General features: G+C 43.7%; 1 protein-coding gene across 4 annotated transcripts; it reads right to left on the reverse strand.

Moving 5' to 3' along the window:
• Positions 1-1873: 1873 nt before the first annotated feature.
• LOC308344507 (glutathione S-transferase A4-like) lies at positions 1874-20854 on the reverse strand. Of its 4 annotated transcripts, none has more exons than XM_080806075.1 (7): positions 20720-20854; positions 11904-12010; positions 10733-10784; positions 7736-7868; positions 5763-5904; positions 4234-4365; positions 1874-2162 (listed from the first exon to the last, which is right to left on the reverse strand). In XM_080806075.1, the coding sequence occupies exons 1-7, from the start codon at positions 20742-20744 to the stop codon at positions 2040-2042; spliced, it is 714 nt and encodes a 237-aa protein (XP_080662201.1). In that variant the 5' UTR covers positions 20745-20854; the 3' UTR covers positions 1874-2039. The 4 variants fall into 4 exon arrangements, with proteins under 4 accessions (XP_080662201.1, XP_080662204.1, XP_080662202.1 ...); XM_080806078.1 differs by lacking the exon at positions 20720-20854 and adding an exon at positions 19555-19598 and having other exon boundaries at positions 11904-11952; XM_080806076.1 differs by lacking the exon at positions 20720-20854 and adding an exon at positions 19555-19592.
• Between the last annotated feature and the right edge of the window lie 1494 nt (positions 20855-22348).

Here is a 22348-nt window from a genome sequence, read left to right on the forward strand (position 1 = left end):
AAAATGCAAATCAGAACCATAATAAGATATCACCTTACACCTGGCAGAATGCCCAGAATCAAAAAGGCAAGAAATAACAAGTTGAGGATGTGGAGAGAAAGGAACCCTGGTGCACTGCTGGTGGGAATGCACACTGGTGTAACTACTGTGGGAAACAGTGTGAAGGTTCCTCAGAATGTTAAAAACAGAACTACCCTATAGTCCAGTTATTCCACTACTGGGTACTTACCCAAAGAAAGTGAAGACACTAATCCAAAAGATATATGCACCCCTATGTTTATCACAGCATTAGTTATAATAGCTAAGATGTGGAAACAACCCAAGTGTCCATCAATAAATGAATGGATAAAGAAGGTGTGATATATATACACACTGGAATATTACTCAGCCATAAAAAAGAATGCAATGTTGCCATTTGCAACAAGGGTGGAGCTAGAGAGTATAATGTTAAGTGAAATAAGTCCGTCAGAGAAAGACAAATGTTATGATTTCACTCATATCCAGAGTTTAAGAAATGAAATAAATGAACAAAGAAAAAAAGAGAAACAAACAAAAACCCCAGACTCTTAAATACAGAGAACAAATTGGTGGTTGCCAGAGGGGAGGTAGGTGGGGGATGGGCAAAATAGATAAAGGGGCTTGGGTACCCTTAGCATGATGAGCATTGAGTAATATTCAGAATTGCTGAATCATTATATCCTACACCTGAAACTAATATAACACTATGTTAATTATATTTCAAAAATAAATAAATGAGAAAAATAAATAAATAAATAAATAAATGAGAAATAGCATGTCAAGGAAACAAAAATCCCCAAAGAAGAGGAAAGAAAATTAATATGTGTCAACATTTATCAAATGTATAACTAGGCTTCAAGCATTGTCCAAAATATATATGACATACAATATATAATATACAATTATATCAAATATAATTATATATAACTTAATATTCAAAAGTACCACATTAGGGGCACCTGGGTGGCTCAGTGAGTTAAAGCCTCTGCCTTGGGCTCAGGTCATGATCCCCGGGTGCTGGGGTCGAGCCCCACATCGGGCTCTCTGCTCCACAGGAAGCCTGCTTCCCCCTCTCTCTCTCTGCCTGCCTCTCTGACTATTTGTGATCTCTGTCAAATAAATAAATAAATATCTTTTAAGAAAAAAAGTACCACATAATAGAAATATTAAACTGTTATGATTTTAGACAGTTGAAATATCCAGAAATAGTTAAGAATGCTAGTCAAGGGGCACCTGGGTGGCTCAGTCGTTAAGCGGCTGCCTCTGGCTTGGGTCATGGTCCCAGGGTCCTGGGATCAAGCCCCGCATCGGGCTCCCTGCTCAGCGGGAAGCCTGCTTCTTCCTCTACCACTCCCTCTGCTTGTGTTCCCTCTCTTGCTGTCTCTCTCTCTCAAATAAATAAATATCTTTTTAAAAATTAAAAAAAAAAAGAATGCTAGTCAATAAATTCGATAAACTCCTCCTAAATACCACATTTTTCTGGTCTAGAAGCCTATATTCTTTTCAGCTTCTTAAGAGAGAAGAGACTTTTTTTTCAATTTTAATTTTTATTTTTGAAAATTTTTAAAAAGATTTACCCATTTGAGAGAGAGCGAGCGTACAAGCCTGTGCGGAGCCCCATGGGGGAGGAGGGAGGGCCTCACAACTCTGAGATTAGGATGTGACCAAAAACCAAGGGTCAGATGGTCAACCAACTGAGCCACCCAGGCACGGGAGAGAAGAGACTTCTTAAAAGAGACTTTACCTAAGAGATACCTTAAAAGAAAGTTCAACTTTTCCAAGCCCTTCGTTTACATTAATAATAAAAATAATTTTATAACATTTTACAATTAAAAAAAAAAGTCACACATCAGAATGGTTTTGTATTGCATTTAATTGGTGTTTGCTCTTTCATGGCTGTATGGTTTTGTTCTCTTCAGACACTTTACTCCTAGAATCTACAATTCGCTTCACTGGGCAGCCCGTACTGATGCTGTGACCGGACGGATCGTCGCTGTTGACCAGGGTAAGACCTGCTGCCATTAGAAGTGCAGGACGCTTCTGACCACTTCCACGTAGTGGCTATCTGGGGGTGGCTTCCTCTGACTCCCAGGCTGCAGGAACTTCTTAATCGTAGGGATGTTACTGATTCTTGTTTTAAATGCCTGAGATGAGAACCAGTAAAGTCAGAGCCTTAATAGCAGTCATAACCTTACACAGAACTTTGTCACGGGAGGAGGGTGTCTAGACTGTCAGCTTACGAAGCCCAGTAGGTTGAATCTGACTTAATCCCTCAACACCTGGTTGCCGGGTGTTCCCGGGAAAGGTAATACAATGGCTAGTGTGTTTAGTGTGAATTAAATTATCTTCTTAAGGGCGCCTGGGTGGTTCAGTTGGTTAAGCGACTGCCTTCGGCTCAGGTCATGATCCCAGAGTCCTGGGATCAAGTTCCGCATCAGGCTCCCTGCTCCATGGGGCGTCTGCTTCTCCCTCTGACTTTCTCCCCTGTCATGCTCTCTCTCACTCTCTCTCAAATAAATATAAGTAAATAAATAAATAAAATAAATTATCTTCTTAAAAACTCACTGTCACAAGTAGATGGCACAAATTAAAAACTTTAAAAAATTAATATTCTTTGACCTATTGATTCCTGTTCTAGGAATTTATTATGAAGGTGAGCAAAGAAATCGTGTTAAGAATGTTATCAGAGTGGGGTGCTTGGGTGGCACAGTCATAAGCGTCTGCCTTCGGCTCAGGTTATGATCCCAGGGTTCTGGGATCAAGCCCTGCATTGGGCTCCCTGCTAAGTGGGAAGTCTACTTCTCCCTCTCCAACTCCCCCTGCTTATGTTCCCTCTCTCTCAATCTGTGTCAGATAAATAAACAAAATCTTTTTTAAAAATGTTAGCAGAGTGAAAAATTGAAAATAGCCTATCTTTCTAAGAAAAGAAAACTGATCATATAAACTATGGTAAGTCCCCACAAGGTATATAAGCTGGTAATTTAAAATGATACTGTATATAAAAAGAAAGAGGAAGGTCCATGTATTGACAGAAAAAGAACTCTAGAATGCATGGTTTACTTTAAAGAAAGAAAGAAAGAAAAAAAAAAAAGCCCAGGGCAGAACAAAATATATTTGCTACTTTGTGTAAGAGAGAGCTAGGGGTGGGGGTGAGAGAAAAATAGATATTCATATTTGCTTGTATCTGCATAAATAGGAACACTGGGAAGGTACACAGGAAACTAATAAAAATGATTATGGGGCAGGAAGGTGAGAGGGTAGTGGTGGGAATGAGTTTTCTTAATTTATGCCCTTTTTATATAGTTCTGATTATTCAAAAAGATGGGACTCTATTATTGTCTCATGAAAATAAAATAAAATGATATTGTAGAAGAATATTTGCTGACACGTCATATTATTCATGATAATTTTTTTAAATGTTAAAAGCGGGCCACAAAACAATATTTAGTATGATCTTATTTTGGGGAAAAAATGTAAAATAAGAGAGCAGAGAGTCTAATCCAGTAGTAGAATTTGGCTAGTTAGGTCCCGTCTTTTTTTGTTTCATATAAATGTCTAGTGTAAAGACCTGAAATTCCATTTCTTTGGTAGTAAGAAAAAAAGATACTATTCTTAAACCAAAAAACCTATGGTCATCTCTTAGATAAAAGGTTCCTAAGGAACTGGAACAGAGGCTGGCTCAGGTCTGGCAGTGGCAGGATTGAGAGAGGAAGGTCTATAGATGGGCGACACAGCAGAGACAGGCAGTGACACCCAGGCAGAAGCTCTGAACAATGGAGGGGCATGGAGGGGTGTCCTCAACATCTGGGGTACTAAAGGGAGGCAGAGTTGTCCGGTGGGTACTGGGGAGGGAAACAACGAAGGAAGACTTGTCAGCCTTGCTTCATCAGGAAAAAATGTTTAAGGCACTAAAAAAAAAAAAGAAAGAAAGAAAGAAAGCACTCAATGTTTATGCTAGAAGCCAACATAACCTATCTCTCTCCCATCATAAGGGTTTATTTCCTAATGATCCTGTAGGGCGAGCAGGAGAAAATTGCCAAGATGAATAAAATAATGATTTTTAACAAGTCTTCTTTTGATATTGACCTGGAGCTGCATTTCTTTTCTTTTCTTTTCTTTCTTTCTTTCTTTTTTTTTTTTTTGGAGATGCATTTCATTTTAGCCTTCGTTTCTATTCACTATTTCCTGGGCTTCGTGTGCAAGTGAATACCCTACCTTTAGCAGAGGGAATTCAGAAAGTACAGAAGCATCAAGTTCTTCCACCATTAAAATCGCTTCTAACAGTTGTATGTCTGCCCAACTGAATTTGTTGCCAACGAGAAAATCCTCTCCATGGTCTTTCAAAATCTAAGGAAAGAGAAATAACAAAGAATATCAAATAAAAGTAAAGACTATTTTGCCTGGCTACGCACTTAAAAAGCAGGGAATCTTCTGTACAGATCAAATTTACTAAAGAATCTTTTTCTTTATAATCTCCAAGTCTGCTCGGAAAAGATCAGATGAAAGCAACTCTTAAACACGCATAAACATTGCTGTATATTGGCACAGTCTTGTTGGGAATCTGTCAGTGATTATCAAGACATTTGGGGTAGTGAAGGGCATGAAGAGAGCTCTCTCTTATAAGCCTACAAGAGGATTAAGTAAAACTATACCCACCAGTATAGGGAGACACAAAAGTCATGATTAGTTAGAATCAGGCTGCTACACCACAGTAGAAAATAGTATCAGAAAGCCCATTTAACATTTCAACTCAAAGAATGATACTAATTTTTCAAAGGGAAGGCGTTTCAACAACACTGTACATTGCTCCTGAATAAAAAGGAACTGGATCGTCCAGGACTGTGAAGCACCAGCAAAACTCTTCATTATAGACTAATCAGTAGTAAATCATTCTTTCCCAAGACTAAGACTGAGGAGAAATTCCACAGAATTCTTCAGTCTGGCAAGCCTTTATTGATGGAGCCCTCTGCTAACAAGTTTTCTTTACCATGTCCCATGCTGTCCTTTAAGTTTGGAACCTTACCAGATGTATTTCGAGAACATTCGTAATTAGTATTCACTCCAAAATGACTTCGGGAAAGTTGTAAATTTAAAAGATCTTGTCTTTTGCTTGAGGCATGATCAGCCTCCAGTATTAAAGGTAAAGAAACAGCTGACACGGTGAATTTAAGGTGGTGATGCCCTAGGCTGCTGATGGCTTATTTTTAAAAATCGGAACAGAAATGCTGTGTCCTTTCATTGCATTTGATTTATTCCCATTCTGTCTTGTCAGAGGTTCCACATAATTACGTCCTTTTGTTTTGCAACCCTTTATTAAAGTTTTGGTCCGAGTGCAGTAAAGCACCATCATAGCTTGTCCTTTCACTTATTCACTGCTGAACTATCTTCTCAGCAACAGGAAATAAGCCCTGCATCCCTACACGCCGGAAAGCGGCAGTGGGAACTTGCTGTGCCCCAAATCCAACTCTCAGTTCTCGTCCCTCTCTGCAATGCGGCGGTGGGATACCGGAAGCCGCTCAAGGATGTCAGCCCCGCCCCCCGTTCCCCGCCCTCCCCTCGCGCCCCCCCCCCACTACCGGCATGTTCTGCGCGCGCAGCCGCCGCCGATTGGAAGCCAGTCTCTCGCGAGAGTACCGAGGCGTCTCTCGCGAGAGTACCGAGGCGTCTCTCGCGAGAGTACCGAGGCGTCTCTCCCCGCTGGGCTGGGTCCTCGCTCGGACACAAACCGGGTCCCTGATCCCTACCTTCTCGAAGACCGGAAAGTAACGAGTTTTCGCTCTCTTCACGACTAAAGCAAGACTCTCCTCTTTTTCCGCGGGGGGTTTGAACGCAGCCACCGCGATCATTAGCATGAGGTCCAGGGTGCCATCCGTGTACATGTTGATCCTGACAAAACAGCGCGTGACTGGCGTTCGCCCTGGGAACCTTTTGAGGATGGGGGTTTGCTACTTCGCCTTTGCGATGGCGGAAATGGCTAAGGGGCAAATGACTTGTCGCACCCCTTAAGATTCCGTGCTCAGGAATCCCCTCCAAGGGACCCGAGGATACGAGGGTCTCTGGAAATGTTTACTGCATGAAGGGATGTGTGGGAAAAATTAAGTGCCTCCAAGCTGAAATCTGCCGTAAATAGATAAATACGTTATTATGGTTTTAAAAACCCAACCGGATGAAGTTTACCAGAAGGCCGAGACTATTAGTACCAGAACGTTTTCACTTCTTTAGGGAAAATACATAATTTAGCAGGTCTTCCCCTGACCTGGCAATTGAGAAAGAAAAGTTTGCTTTCCTAGTCAGGTCGGACAGACACCTGGATTTCATTTCTCTAAAATTTTCCTTTCACTGACAAACACAGAAAAGGTTAAAAACAACAACAACAACAATAACCAAGAATGGTAGATACATTACCTTGGATTATTGGCCTATTGGCGGAGTTATGCTGAGCAAGTTATCTCTACAACCAGTGCGTAAACATTAAGGGTTGTGTGTCTGTGTATCCCTCCCACATGCTAACACATTTGGTTCAATGGTCATCTTTGTCCTTTGCTTTATAACATATATAAAAAGCATAATTTACTTTATTGTCCTATCTGAATTACAAATCATTTTTCTTACAGGTTAGATTACTACCTAGCTGGTCACTTTAATTGTAAAAAAAAAAACACATGCATCAAAACGATGAGAAATAGATTGCTTTTGTACGTTAGTACTTGTTTACAGTGTTATAAAAGGATTCTTTTAACACCCTGTTTGAAATTGCTGCTCTTGCCATATATTTGGGGGATTGCAAGTTAGGATGACTGTCTTCTGGGATGATCTCATTCATGATTTGCTTTGACTAATGGAATGAGGTGAAATTGAGCAGTTCTGAACTTAAGAGGCCTTGTGTGCTTTCAGTCTCTCTCCTAGAACCTTCCCTAGCTGCCGCAAGAACAAGCTTGGTGTGGGAGGATGAGAGACGTATGGCCCACTTGCCATATGTTGATACTCAGCACCCCAAACCAGAGCCTCCTGGCTGACTACTGGTTGACCACAGATCACACGACTGAGTCCAGCCAAGAAGAGTCAAGCCTGGCCCAGATATGCCAACACCCACAAGATACAGTAATAAATGCATGCTGATTTAAGTCACTGAGTTTCAAGGTGATATGCTATATAGCATTATTTGTAGTAATAGACCACTGATACAATGCTCAATGTTTGTTTGCCCCGTCAGTCATTTCCACCTTCATGCTGAAGAGTTTACCAGATCATTTTATGGGAACGTATTTTGTTGGGAGTGGGGAGAGAATATGAGAATGTTGAATGCACACCACCATGAGTAGTAAAAGGGAAACGCTGGAGTACTTACTCAGTTATGCACAAGACATTTGGGTATGGCAAGAGCATCTCCCTGTTGTTTCCCTTGCCTTCTCCCTCAAGTCTAGGCTGAAAGGCAACACCGTAGCTGGGTCTTAGCCGGTGTAGGACTACAGAGCTTAGATAAGAATCAAGTACAGGGGCACCTGGGTGGCTCAGTAGGTTAAGCCTTTGCCTTCGGCTCAGGTCATGATCTTGGGGTCCTGGGATCGAGCCCCGCATTGGGCTCTCTGCTCGGCGAGGAGCCTGCTTCCCCCTCTCTCTCTGCCTGCCTCTCTGCCTACTTGTGATCTCTCTCTGTCAAATAAATAAATAAAATCTTTAAAAAAAAAATCAAGTACAGCTGTGATTGCTACGCTACCTGACTGTCTCCTTCAGGTCTTTTCCATACAAGTCGTACTTGGCGGCAAGGTAGCTGAGGATGGCTCTGGTCTGTGTGAGCACCATTCCATCAATTTCAACCATAGGCACTTGGCCGAAAAGCAGGCGTCCATCTGTGGATTTAGCAAAGCGAGGTTAGGAAACTCTCCTTCCTTGGTTCTGGTAAGCCTGCAGGAGGGTCTCTTTAATTTTGGTGAATGATTTGGTTTTCATCCAAAGTGGTGAGCTAAAGACCCCAGTTGTTGAGGAAATGCCTACCATTTGCTTTATGGAAAATCTGAGATTTGCTTCACAGTTTCATGCATTTTTGTGTGTTGGTTAATCATGATTGTTTAAGATGCTGTACATTTACTATGACTGTTACAGTGTAAGTGTTTCTGGGTGTGTGAGAATCATCTCACCGTGGTGGGTTAAAAATACTCACCCCACTCCCCAGATATTCTGATTCAGGAGTGGAGGATGGGAGCCTGAATTCCTTGGAAAGCACAGCAGGTATTACTCCAGGCCTATGGGGCAGCAGGACGGATGCAACAGCAAGAACCCAGGCAGATCAGGTCCAAATGCCAGCTTTAGCCCTCCCCAGCCATGTGACTTTAAGTGAATGACCTATCTGAGCTTTAGTTTCCTTTGCTCTAAAATGGCAATCATATCTATTTAGCAGGATTTTTGAAAGGATGAAATGAGATAAATAAAACAATACTGTCAATAATTAGTGTTCAGTGAAGTTAAATTTTCTTCTTTGAGTGACTGCCTATGTAAGTAATGCATTTAAAGATGCACTATAAATAGTGCTCTTTTCATAGGGTCTTGAAGAAATAAATGGCCTTTAAATTTCCTTTGCCACCTGTATGTTGCTGAGAATAAGGAACTTTGTATCCAGAATTCATTAGTGCATTGGCAAAGGCCAGAATTAATTTCCCCAACTTCCAATACTGTTGCCACTTGACTTAATGAGAACCAGTAGAGGATGGTGGAGAGGAAACCACCCCTGGAACTTTCCAGAGAGCCAGTGTCTCTCTCTAGTTGATGACTTCAGGCAAGTCTCTGTCTTCCCTGAGCCTATTTTCTGATATGCCCATTGTAGAGTTTCCTTGAGCAAGAATAAAATCACGCCTGTGACCATGCTTTGGAAATATTAGTACTATTAATAATGCAGAGATTGTGAAATTTCCATTTCCTAAAGGCAGTTCTACATTTGTCCAACATTGAATGAGCATCTAAACTGGGCTCTGTGCTACAGCTTGTTAGTGAGGCAGAGGTCCACTAGATATGACCCATGCTTCTAAGAACTGATGATCTTCTTCAGAAGCTTTTTAAAAACTCTCGTATCAAGAGTATTGGAAAGGATCTTTGAGACCATTTAGCTCACTCATATAATAGACTATGGCACTCATAGGCCAAGGGGGCAAACACGACTTGCTCAAACTCACAACAGAAGTGGGCCACATGAGTTTCAGCCAACAGTCCCTCTCTGTCTCCTCTTCACTAATAATAATGCCCAGGAGACTGTCTCAAGCACCCGAGTAGCATCACAGACTCAGGGAAGGATGGAAGATTTCATAGGCTATTAGAGAAGAGTTCTTGCCAGAATCATCATGGAGGAATTTCTGGAGATGCATTTCATTTACTTATTCAATACATATGTACTTAATCCCTACTACATACCAGGGACTGGCCTCATTTGGGGTGGAATAGGGCAGAAACAAAGAGAATAGGGAACTTCAGGGACAGTCCGGACAATAAAGTTCCTGGGCAAGAATTGGGTAAGGGCCTGGCCAGCCCTCCCCATTTAGCAAGATCTACTGGTGTACAGTATCTGTGACCACAGAGATTACCTTTATTTTATGGTAAGGAGATAAGATGCAGAGAAGTTAAAGGTCTTCTGCAAAGTCATACACTTTGTAAATGGCAGGTCTGCTGATTACTAGTTGAATGTTTCTCCAAAAAAAACAATATGTGTCAATTTCATGAGTGTTTATCAGCAATGGTGAGGACATCCATGTTTCCTTAGGTAAGGAATGTAATGTTGTAGCTGTTAGACAGTTAAGAAGCACTATGAAAGACATTGGGAGGGTATGTGCTATGGTGAGTGCTGCGAAGTGTGTAAACCTGGCGATTCACAGACCTGTACCCCTGGGGCTAATAATACATTATATGTTTATAAAAAAATAAAAATTTTTTTAAAAAAAGAAGCACTATGAAAGTATTAGTCTTTTCTCTTTTTTTTTTTTTAAATTTTTTTTTAAATTTATTTATTTGTTAGAGAGAGAGAGAGAGAGCGAGCACATGCAGACAGAGTGGTAGCCAGAGGCAGAGGGAGAAGCAGGCTCCCTGCCAAGCAAGGAGCCCGATGTGGGACTCGATCCCAGGACGCTGGGATCATGACCTGAGCTGAAGGCAGCCGCTTAACCAACTGAGCCACCCAGGCGTCCCAAGTCTTTTCTCTTGGTTTGAGAAACTTTTCTAGGGATTGTAAGGAAGAAGGAGGACTTCTTCCAAATTTAATCACATTTCGGTTTTTTCGATAATCTTAGTTCTACTATTGTGACCTGATAAGATGGTGTCTGATAATCTGTTGAACATTAAGAAAGAACGGATGTGAGCCATGAGAACTAGAGAATATCTTAGCTCAAATTCCCCTTCCCTTTTGCTCTCTCCCTTCCAATCCACTGGATCATTACTTAAGAATTCTTAAAGCATTCTTTGGTGGGGTGGGGAGTATTGAACAAATTAGCTGAATCAAACCCATGCTACCATCTCTAATTGAGGTCCAGATCAGAGTCTACTTCATAAGCTTTTATGACAGCTAACGACACAATGCAGATGATAAATTTAGCCCTGTGACAGGGACACAGTGAGCACTCGTTCAGTGCTATTGTTGTCACTCCAGAGTTCTGTGTTCTGTATTGAAATGAATATTTCCAGAAACAAATACTTATTTTTCCAGTAAGAAAACATTGACTAAGTCTAGGCTCACCTTTCAGCAACTTCTCATATTGTTCTGTTGTTTCAATAAATTCTTCTTCAAACTAGATAAAGGATAGAAACTTTGTTATAACTTTAATGTCCTGGGGAGGAGGGGGGAGGGGCGGGGGGGATGTTCACAGTATAAAGTACCCAATGACTTTCAGAATGAAAATTTTAAAAGGAACCACAAAATTGTCAATTTCCACACAAAATTCCACCTGTGTGTGTGTAGATTACTTTATATGGGCATGGGACTGGCACCCCTTTTGGGACTTTGCCTACTTATAGGATCTCCTCAGTCCCATTCATATTTTCCCCTTTCTTCACCTTAGATCTTTTTTCTCTCCAAATTATTGTCTTTTTCATCAACTTCCCTCAATGCTTGCCCTTTTTCCATTCCTCGCTTTCTTTTCTTTTCTCTCTTGTGTGTCATTCTCCCCCTCAGGTCAAATTAAATTTCTCTTTCGTGTTCATACATTCAATGAAAAGGGGTCTCAAGATTATTACCCAGGTGGGTTGTCATTACTTATTGATGGAATCCCTAAAACTCCTGTGGGAAAGAGTGATTTTTTTGGTCCCCTAAACTTTTAGATGGGGGTAGGATAAGGTGAACAAAGCAAAGAAGTTCATGTATGGGTCCTTGTCTTAAAGAGTGGCATTCAAATGGGGAGAAAGAGGTTCACACCTGTCTGAAACCAAACAATTCCAAAGAATTTGTGAAAATCTATGGAAAAGTCAATGGTTAAGGAATTCAGAATTAAGGAAAGATCCCAGTGGGGCAGACCTTTCTGAGAAGGGCTCAAGAAGAGACCAGGCTGCATCTGGGCCTAAGGTTCCAGTTGGCAGCCATGGGTAGAGAAAGACTGAGGTGTCAGGCCAGAGCCAGAAGAACCACAGGAAATCAGTTGGTTCCAGTAAAGACTCCTCTCTCTCCTCTGTCTTATGAATCACCACGACCTCTTGGGCCTCTATCAAGCTTCCAGAACATCTCCCTAGGCTTCTACTCTCCCATCCTTGCTTAAACAGAAGACTGTGATCCCTCTCTCACCTCTTACAAAGAAAGGTAGGTGGAAAGGGAAAGAGTGGATCTATCTTGATGGCACCATCCTAAATTTTGAAGGGGGAAGAGGACCGCTCCAGTCCACCCAAATTACCCTTTCTTTTCCCAGTGAGGAACCAACCTCCACTCCAGCTGCAGCCAACAGCCAGCGGATTGACTCCATCCTGCCCCTGCCACGGAAGTAGAAGAGCTTGGGTTTGGTTGCCATGACTCTGGGCTTGGGGTTTTCTGAAGGGCAAAACAAGAAAAATAAGAAAAGCAAGAGAAAAATGATCACAGAAGCAGGATGGTTGTTACCTCTGGTGAGGAAAATGAGGGTTGCGATTTGGGAGGGGCATAGGTGAGGAGTCTGGAGTGCTATTAATATTCTGTTTCTTAAACAAAATTGACAATCAGTCTTTATAACTAGTCTTTAAACTGTACATAAAATACACTCTCCTGTATGTATGCTCTATCTCACAATTTAAGAAAAAAGAAAGCACAAACAATACATACCAAGGTATCAAGGTATTCCATAGGTTTGAGAGTCTCTGGGGTTTTGAGGTAGGATCCAGGAGTTATTATGATGGTTTTGTGAATGACCTTGCAAAAAGAAAATCTTAACTAACAGTGTCAGTGAGCTGGGCTGGTTAGGACTGAAATGTTCCGTGGGAGTTGGGCATGCTTTTGTTTCTGTCGCAAGACTTTTCTGAGTGTTGGGGGAGACATAGACAAAGGCAGGCCTAGTCAGGACCAGGATTCTAGTCGACCCAGGCACCAGGGAGCCAGGCAGACTTAGGCCCAGTTCAGTACCTCTGTCTGCCTGCATGTCCTCATCTGCAACTGGGAAGGATGGCACTAGGCGACCCACAACCTTTTAAAGAAGAGGATAGGGCTAATGGGAGCATGCCTGATCTACACTTTCCACCTAGCTGTGGCAAGGTGGTTACGATGTTAGTGACCCCTGCCTGTCTCACAGGATTACTGAACATGCTTTGAGAATACCAAAAGCTCTATACCAACTTAGAGGACTACTGGGTCTCCCTTTCTCACATTTGCCACTCTGGCCCCATAGGCAACAAGGCATGCTTCAAGGAAATGGCAAGAAAGCCGAGCTTCTGGCACAGGTGGTGGCACATGGGGTGGTGTGGCTGGGAGGGTGCACCCTTGGGATGACACATGGCTCTTGGAGAGACTGACCTTAGCTCTCTAATGCAGCACTCACTGTGGTCCTTTGCCTACTAAGCACCAAACTGTCAAGCATCCTGTCCTGGCTGGGATTCCGCTTAAGGATGCTGCCTGTGCTAACAAAATTCACCAAAAAAGTTAGAAATCAGCTTGGTAGGGGCACCTGGGTGGCTGAGTTGTTAAGCGTCTGCCTTCGGCTCAGGTCATGATCCCCGGGGTCGTGGGATCGAGTCCCACATTGTGCTCCCTAATCAGCAGGAAGCCTACTTCTCCCTCTTCCACTCCCCCTGCTTGTGTTCCCTCTCTTGCTGTGTCTCTGTCAAATAAATAAATAAAATCTTTTTTAAAAAAATCAGCAGGGCACCTGGGTGGCTCAGTGGTTTAAGCCTCTGCCTTTGGCTCAGGTCATGATCTCAGGGTCCTGGGATCGAGCCCTACAGGGGGCTCTCTGCTAGGCAGGGAGCCTGCTTCCCCCCCTGCCTCCTGCCTGCCTTTCTGCCTACTTGTGATCTCTCTGTCAAATAAATAAAATCTTTAAAAAATTTTTTAAAAAAAATCAGCTTGGTAGCTCTTTTGATAATGAAAACTTTGACTGTAAAATACCCACAATCATGACAGCAAAGGCACTCGGGTTCACAAAATCTTAAAAGTATCTTGAAGCAATGCTACCCACAACCACCCTGTTTTCTTATATGCTGCATTTATAGTTGAACTCTTAGAAAAGTTGAATTCCTTTCCTCCTTTGTTTTTTGTTTTTTGTTTTTGTTTTTTTTGAATATGGAACACGTCACAAACATGTGCATCATCTTTGCCTGGAGCTGTGGTCATCTCTGTTTTTCCAGTTTTAGTGTATGTGCTACCAGAGCCACGCTAATTCCTTTCTTGCAGCGGTCTTGTCATGCTCTGGGCACTGCTTCTGTTGGGTTGCTGTCAGGAGTCCTTCCTTTCAAGTTGCCTCTTTAGCTACTGGGTGTTGAAAGTTACAGGAGCTTCCTAAAGACCCACTACTTTATTGTCTTGGGAGACACAATGATTAAAAAGGCACCCAAATTCCCCAATTAGAGAAATACGTTTGAGTGTAGTAACACACTGCTAACACATGTTAGAATGAACCTTACAACAAAATCAATGTGGGGAAAATATGATGAGAGGGAGAAGAGAAATCGTGGCTTCATGTTAACCTCTCCCTGTTGAAAAAACTCTTGAATTCTCTGGTCACCTCCAGCATCCCAAGTAGGATGGTTAAGGAGCAAATGTAAGCAAGACAAACACACAGACAAACAACTACAAACATCCAACAGCAGCAAACTCTGGGTGATTGGCAAATGATTCAAACCCTCCCTCTGAGAACCCCTTCCAGGTCTTGTCCATCCTGCTGCCTTCAGACAATAATAAAGCAATACTGGTGAAGTTAAATATCACCACCCGTGTAGAGGAACTCCTTCTCTCCACTCTCTGCTTAGCACACAGAGCTCCAACCAGTCTGACCCCTCTCCACCTGCTCTGAGAGATGGGGATGAGGCTGTGGATCTGGCCAGGGCTGGTCTCAGGTTAATTCCTGTCGTTCCAACAGTCCAAACAGTCCAACAGTCCAAATTCTGTTTGAAATAAATCTTACGGTGGAAGAATGTGGGACATATGAACACCTGCAAACACCTTTTTTATAGTAATTCTATCCTGCTCCCCCAGTTAGCCAGAGCTGAACATTATCCTTTGGTTTAGACCATGAATTCAGAAAAGGTCTTATCTGGTAGGCTCCAGAATGTTGTTTCTAGGCAATGAATGGTCACTTAAAATGCAGGCCAAATGGTCTTTCTTCTGACTCTTCTCTTAATCATTTGAAACCTACGGAGATTAAAATCCTAGCCCCAGACTGCCCACAAGAGACAGTTAACCTAATACGACTACCAAGTGTCCTAACGTGGAGGCTCTAGACATTGTATTTGTTCCAGAGACCCAGTGAAATCTCTCAGATGAGAGGCGGCAAAATGTAGTTCGAAAATGACCAAGAGAGGGCAAGCTTCTTGCTGGCATGGCAGGAGCAATACTCAAGAGATATGAGCCCTTCGAGGTGCTGGAATGAAACAGCGGGGAGCTGGCAACGTCAGGTAGACGGGAGGCTCATTACCAGGAGTGGAAGTTGGTATGTTCCTTTGGGAGGGACGTTTTCCCCGGGTGAGAAGGGAAAGCTGTGCTCTTTTGTGTCTATAACCAAGAACGTGGATTAACAGCCACCCTGGGTTCACTGAAAGAATGAACACTGAGAAAGCTGAGGGCCCGGATGTAGATCTGGTCCCATTTATTCATAGCCCCTCTACCAAGCACGATACCCAGCTATGTCCAGTCCTTAAATGGAAATGGTAAGTGTGTGTTACCAACCCCATCTTTCAAAGGCAGGGGGGCTCTGGGCTTTATAGAGTCATGAGTCCTCACTAATGTTGTACAACCTATTTCCACCTCTGTAAGCCTCAGTCTCCTAATCCTTAGAATGGGTGTGGTGGTTGCACTACTGACGTCAGAGGGCTATTGTGAGAACTGAGGACTAAAGTAATGGACAAAGCACATACCACAATGAAAATATTCATTCCTTTCGTGAGAAATAAAGGGAACAAAGGAGAGTGTTTTCTGGATTTCACCCAAAATGCAGACACTCTGCAAACATAGCCGCTGAAAGATCCAGAACCCAAGGTGTTGAGCTCACCATAAACAAGTCTGTTTTTTGTGCAGCTATTATTGACCAAAAGGTATGTCCTGAATTAAACCTAGCTCACCAGCTAGGCTTCCTGCAAAGGGCTTATCACATTGGAAATTGAAAGCCATCTCTTGGGGCTTGCAAACATCCCCCAAATGCAGCTTCACCTGAGATGAGCCCTGGGATGCCCGCCCCCACCCCCAACCCAGAGCTTCGGAGGCCCGTGTCTAAGGCAGCAACGATGTCATCGCACACTTTGGATGGTCAGAGTGTGGGCCTTGGTAAAAAACATGCCCAAAATCTTTTAGAAAACGTGGGGATGCCTGGGTGGCTCAGTCGGTGAAGCAATCCAATCTTGCTTTTGCCTCAGGTCATAATCTCAGGGTCGTGAGATCAGGCCCCCCGTTTGGGCTCCATGCTCAGCGTGGAGTCTACCTGAGGATTCTCTCCCTCTGCCCCCCCAAATAAATAAATAACATTTTTTTTTAAAAAGAAGAAAGAAAAGAAAATGTGGAAGAACTCATATCTAAGTTTGCCCTGGGTACCAATAAAAGCAAAGACCTAAGCTGAAATTTGAGCTCCATTTCTCCCTTGGGCAAGTTTCTTAAACTCTCTGAGCCTCAGTTTCCTCATTTGTGCAATAAGACTAATAGTTCCTAATTCATGTGGGTCGTTATAAGGTGGAAATAAGATCATGTGTGCAAACCGCTAAGCACCGTAAGGACTCAAATAATGATACACACACACACAGGCATGCAAACATATGCACACACACATCCATGTCTCCAGATGGCAGCAATATTCACGTGAGAGAAAAGCAGTGAGGGGCGCCTGGGTGGCTCAGTGGGTTAAGCCTCTGCCTTCGGCTCAGGTCATGATCTCAGGGTCCTGGGATCGAGCCCCTCATTGGGCTCTCTGCTCAGCAGGGAGCCTGCTTTCCCCCTTCTCTCTACCTGTCTCACTGCCTACTTGTGATCTCTGTCTGTCAGGTAAATAAATAAAATCTTTTTTAAAAAAAGAAAGAAAGAAAGAAAGAAGAAAGAAGAGAGAAAGAAAGAAAGAAAGAAAGAAAGAAAGAAAGAAAAAAGGAAGGAAGGAAGGAAGAAAAGCAGTGAAATTTGCTTCTGAAAGGAAGGGAGGTCGTTCTCTAGGACTATGATTTCGGACCAGCAGCATGGGCTTCACCAGGAGGCTGACGGTGAAGTTAGAATTGCAGACTCTAAGTCCCTGGGGCAGAGAGACTGAATCAGAGCCTACATTTTTCTCAAGAGCCCCGGACAGCTGACTTGTATATTAAAATGAAGTTTGAGAAGCCAGGTCTGGAGTGAAAACCCAACAAAATTGCATCAGGGCCTTGGTGTGTGGCCATGGGTCATTCTTCTCAGGGACAGTTGTGCAGGTATAAATTGCAGAAAAGGATGCCTGAAAAATAGGGTGGGCAAATGGTGAAGTGTTGGAGTTGTGTGTAGCTAAGAAGGAGAGGGGCAGAAGAAACTGGGGTGATTATGAGTGAATTTCCCGTCTTATATCATTTTTGTTGACCTCCTTTGAGGAGATGTGAGTGAGGTCTTCTTCAAACCCCAAGTTGAACCAAGTAACAGGTGTGTAGCTGCTTTCCAATCCTGGAGCGGGTCTGGAAGAAATGTCAGGTGCCTGAACTATAAATATGGAAGTGGGTTCAGAATCTGGTAACCTCCTTCATTTCTTCCAGTTTTAACAGTCTTTCTGATCTTATGTCTCTTCCCTTGTCTTCATTCTTTGCCCTACGCGCCTAACAGCAGAACAAACACATTGGGAAAGTAGCCAGTCTTTTGGCTGGCTTTTGGCGAAACTCTACTGCCATTCTGGAAAACTGGGGTGAAACGGCACACATTTTTATCAACTATTTGAACAGTCAGGCAAAAGGTAGGATTTTATTGAATTTTCTGGATGACCAACATTTTAAGGGGTTCATTTAAGAGGCTTCTAGTTTTAGCAGATGCTCTGGGCCAGAATATAAGATGTCAATTCTAAATCTATTATTAACAGAAATAGCTATAACATTTACTTTGGCTTCTCCAGTGGATCAGAATGGGCTGTCTTCATTACAACCAGCAGATCAGAATGTGTTACTTAGCCAAAAAACAACAACAACAACAACAACAAAACAAAAAAACCAACAAAACTAAACAAAACACCAAAACACACCTCTCCCAGATAGCCCTGTATTCCCCACAGAACTTGAACTTGCTAGACTGGAGATATGTAGCATCAATTTAGCCCTAAGTACTTAATGTTTCAGACAAAGAATATGTTCAAGTTCAGAAAATAGCAATATTAACAGCATAATCGAGACTTTCAGTAGAGTTTCAAAGTATGGCTAAATAGAGCCTTCAAGTCACAGCCCATTTATAATGGCCTGGAATTATTTCTGTTTTCCTAACATGACCTATTAGCAAAATCAGACATGTTATCAAAAGATAAGCCTCCTACATAGAACTAGCTCTTCCGAAAACCAGCTCAAGCACTTACCTGGCATTTTTAAAAAAATTTTATTTAGTACTTGACAGCGAGAGAGAGAGAGAGAGAGAGAGAGAGCGAGCGCGCGCGCACAAGCTGGAGGAGTGGCAGGCAGAGCGAGAGGGAGAAGCAGGCTCCCTGCTGAGTAAGGAGCCTGAATGGGGCTTGATCCCAGGACGCTGGGATCATGACCTGAGTCAAAGGCAGTTGCTTAACCAACTGAGCCACCCAGGCGCCCCTTACCTGGCATTTTTAATACACAAATAGCCAAAGGAGATTTCTGGGTGGGGTGAGGTTTGAGTCACTTCTGTCACAGGACGATTAGGGCGGTAGCTCTAGGCCAGTGTTGCTGGCATGCTAAGTAATTTCTCCAAAAAGCCCAATATTTGAATTTCAGAAACTATATTTCCTTTCCGTTAGGGTCTAAAGGATTGAGTCACATTTCCAAAACTGACGAGAGGTCGACTTCTACACCCAGCCTTATAAACTGAAATGAACAATAGACCTGAGCCACGAAAGAGACGTTCACCTGCCCAGGTGATTGAGGCTGCCGGGAGAATAAGCGCAGTGGACCACCACCTACCCCACCGCTGTTTAACGATTGGGACAAGTCCTAGGAAAATTGTTTTAGGGCTTGACTAGAGGCCCCTCTGCTTTTCAACTTAGCACAGACCCCGAGGGATGCAGGACCTCAGAGGAAGACCTCCTCGTCACAGTATTTGGATTATATCCTCCAAGCATATGCAGACACCTAGAGAAGGAGATTTGGCCTCTCTCTGAGGCACTGCCTGTGTCCTCTTCAACTCATACAGAAACATCAGATTTGGGGGTGCCTGAGTGGCTCGGTCGGTTAAGCGTCTGCCTTCAGCTCAGGTCATGATCCCAGGGTCCCGAGATCAAGCCCTGCATCGGGCTCCCTGCTCAGTGGAGAGCCTGCTTCTCCCTCTCCCTCTGCCCTTTTGCACTGCTCTTTTTCTCTCTTTCTCAAATAAATAAATTCTTTAAAAAATATATGAGATTGCCTGAGGAAGAAAAAAAAATATAATGGCTCAAAAGCTTCAATTCGGTTAAGTGGGTTATTTCCATCAATCAACCAAAACACCACTTGACTCTTACATATTTTAAAAATTCCATTTCACATGTGGTACGGGGGTCTGGTGGCATTTTAATGTCATACACAGGCAAGGAAAGTCTTTAAAAGGCCTTATCTAAATATACATTTGCCATCTCATTTTCATGTACCCATCTACTCTGCATAAAAATATGTTCCTTTTGATATAAGCAAGTTTAAAATATTAGGCATTAAATTAGCCACGAAGCTAGAACAATTGCTGACTGTAAGCTGCAAAACCGGCCACAGAATATAACTATCTAGCCACAGCCGAGAAGAGTGTGTAAGAAATCCCCCACTAACCTTCTCTCTTCCCAGCTCTCCTCTCAGGGTGCCTCCCGGAGATCAAGAGAGGGTTTATAACTCTTTCCCATTAAATGCCCCACCCACGCAAGGGATTAGCCAATGGAGCACTCCAGTTTGTACACACCTCTGCGGTTTCACTTTACATCTGTTATTTGTGGATCTGAGAGCATACCAAGTTGCCCAAGTAAGAAGAAGGACTTCACTGGCTTCCTGAACCAATATTTACTGAGGACCACTCTGTGCCAGGCCCTATTTTAGGCCCCCGGTTTAAAATGGTGGGCGTGACAGCCCCAATTCCTGCTCCCACGGTGCTCACATTCTAGTTGGGGAAGACAGGCAGCATCAGTATATGAACAAATCAATGTCGTGTGTTAAAAATAACAGTAGTGACAGACGATGATAGCTGATGGATGTGACATCTGTAACAGAAATGTTACAAGGGGCCGGAAGGAGGAATCGGGAAGACTCTGTTGTAAGATACCTGCGCTACCCATCAGGTATCTTTTTTATTTTTTTTGAAGATTTTATTTATTTATTTGACAGACATAGATCACAAGTAGGCAGAGAGGCAGGCAGAGAGAGAGGGAAGCAGGCTCCCCGCTGAGCAGAGAGCCCAATGAGGGGCTCGATCCCAGGACCCTGAGATCATGACCTGAGCCAAAGGCAGAGGCTTAACCCACCGAGCGACCCAGGCACCACCCCCACCCTCCACCCCATCAGGTATCTTATTTGGAAGTGGTCCTGCAAACTTTCTGAGCAGCTGGTAGCGGGTCTCAGATTCATTAAGTGCTGCCCCTCCCCCTCTGTTTAGACACCACAGCCCCTTGACGTGCTGTTCCACACTTTTACCGCTTGATCTACCTATTGGGACTCTAGTCGGTGAGCCTCCTGGTTCCTCTGCTTGGGTTCAGCCCTGAGCCCTCTTGCACACTGTTGTTTTTAAGGATCAACGATTTCTCGCACCTGACCACTTACTCTATGACTGGAGGCTGGTGGCTCAGGAAACTGGGGGTGGGTGCCATGGGCTGAGACTAAAGGGCAGGGGTCTGGACCAAAAAGGGACGGGGACAAGGCTGGGGGAATTCCACCTGAGGCAAGATGGGGGAGGAGGGAGACTTGTTTTTAGTATGGAAAGGGCCCAGCACCATTTAAGGTCATGTACCTGTGGGCAGGAAAGACAGGGGCATGCGTCTTCACGTGACAGCATGACCTGCTGTGTTTATTGCCTCCAATTCTCTCGGTGCAAAGACCAACAATCCTCTCTGGTTGTTTCCTCAGAGACAGCCTTGAGGGCCCCCTGGTGTTTAAGAGAAGTACAACCCAATGATTACAAAAAGGCTTCGAGGCCACGTATTGCCAGGCAATGGCACTCCCTCGTAAAATTACACCAAAATCATAGTATAAAATAGTGCAAAATTGCTGCCATCCCACACAACTCCATTATACAGACCCCTGGGTGTTATCAAGTCAATGTCTGGTTCCTATGCATAAATTAATCAACACATAAGTATAAAGTGTTTCTCTTCCTTAAAGAGGTTAGAAGCAGCAGTCCAAAAGGCCACCCTCACTCCTAACACCAGCTCCAAGTTGAAGGGTGCCCAAACACCAGCCTGAGGTTCCACAGTCCACTAGAACTCACAGAACACACTGAAAGCTGTTCTACTCACAGCTATGGTTTCCTACAGGGGGAGGACACAGATAAAAATCGGCCAAGGGGAGAGATGCCCAGGGAAGAATCCAGGAGAGTTCCACATGTGGAGCTTCCAGATGTGCTGTCTCCATGGAGTTGTGGACAGCACTGACATCATGGCAACCATGTGTGACAACGGGGGTACTGTCAACCAGGGAAGCTCACCAGAGCCTTGAGTCCGGACTTCTGGGGGGTACTCCATTGCGTGGGCGTAACTGATGGCCCATCTAGCTGATTGGACTCCAGCCCCTCCAGAGAGGAGCTGACACTACATGACCCAAAGACCCTACCCTACGCTGTTTTGTTGGTGCAGCTCAAAGCCCTCGCCCTAAATCGTAGGTTATTATCCAGCTGACTCAAAGCCTCGAGGCAAAAGGGAGTTCCCATCGGGCAGGACAGTCCAAGGGCTTAGAGATCAACTTCCAGAAGCGAATGCCAGACCTGTCTTTGGACAGGGTAATCCCATACTATGCACGCCCCCATTTTCTTCTTATTGGCTTGGGCTCTCAGGAGCCTGGCGGGAGCCTGGGCCTCTGCCTCAGAAGCAGCAGCCTGGGCCATCACTGCTCCTCAGGCTTGCTTGGCACTGCACCTGCCCTCAGTCATGGCTTGTCCCACAATTTTAAGTACCATGGTGATGACAGAAGCCCTCACTGTGAACGTGGGAACACAAACAACCACCTGGATGCCTGCCCTTGCTTCTTCTCCAATAAAATACTGAGGTACTTGCATTGATCGGGACAGGCGTCAAGGAGCGCTTCGAGACTGGTGTTGGCTTTTCACCTCTGGCCAAAATTCCCTCCTGCAGGGAGGAATGAGTGTGCCCTCTCTGAGATTCTCATCAAACACTGGCTTCTCCTTGGCTTTTTTATTTTCCTGAAATACCAGAGATGCGAAAAGCAGCAATTCTTCCTTTTCCAAAATTACTCCGGCTGGGTACACATCTCTCTCACCTACTGTGTGCTGAACTGTTCTAAAGCAGGGGCTCTGTTCTAGGGTTCTGCCTCCTGGTACCCTGCCTGGCACATAGGAAATGCTCAATTAATATTTAAGACCTAAATCAATACATGTTCAAAGCAATGTTAAGAAACTGTACTTTAG

Source organism: Martes martes, assembly GCF_963455335.1.
Source record: "Martes martes genome assembly, chromosome: 6".
NCBI lineage: Eukaryota > Metazoa > Chordata > Mammalia > Carnivora > Mustelidae > Martes > Martes martes.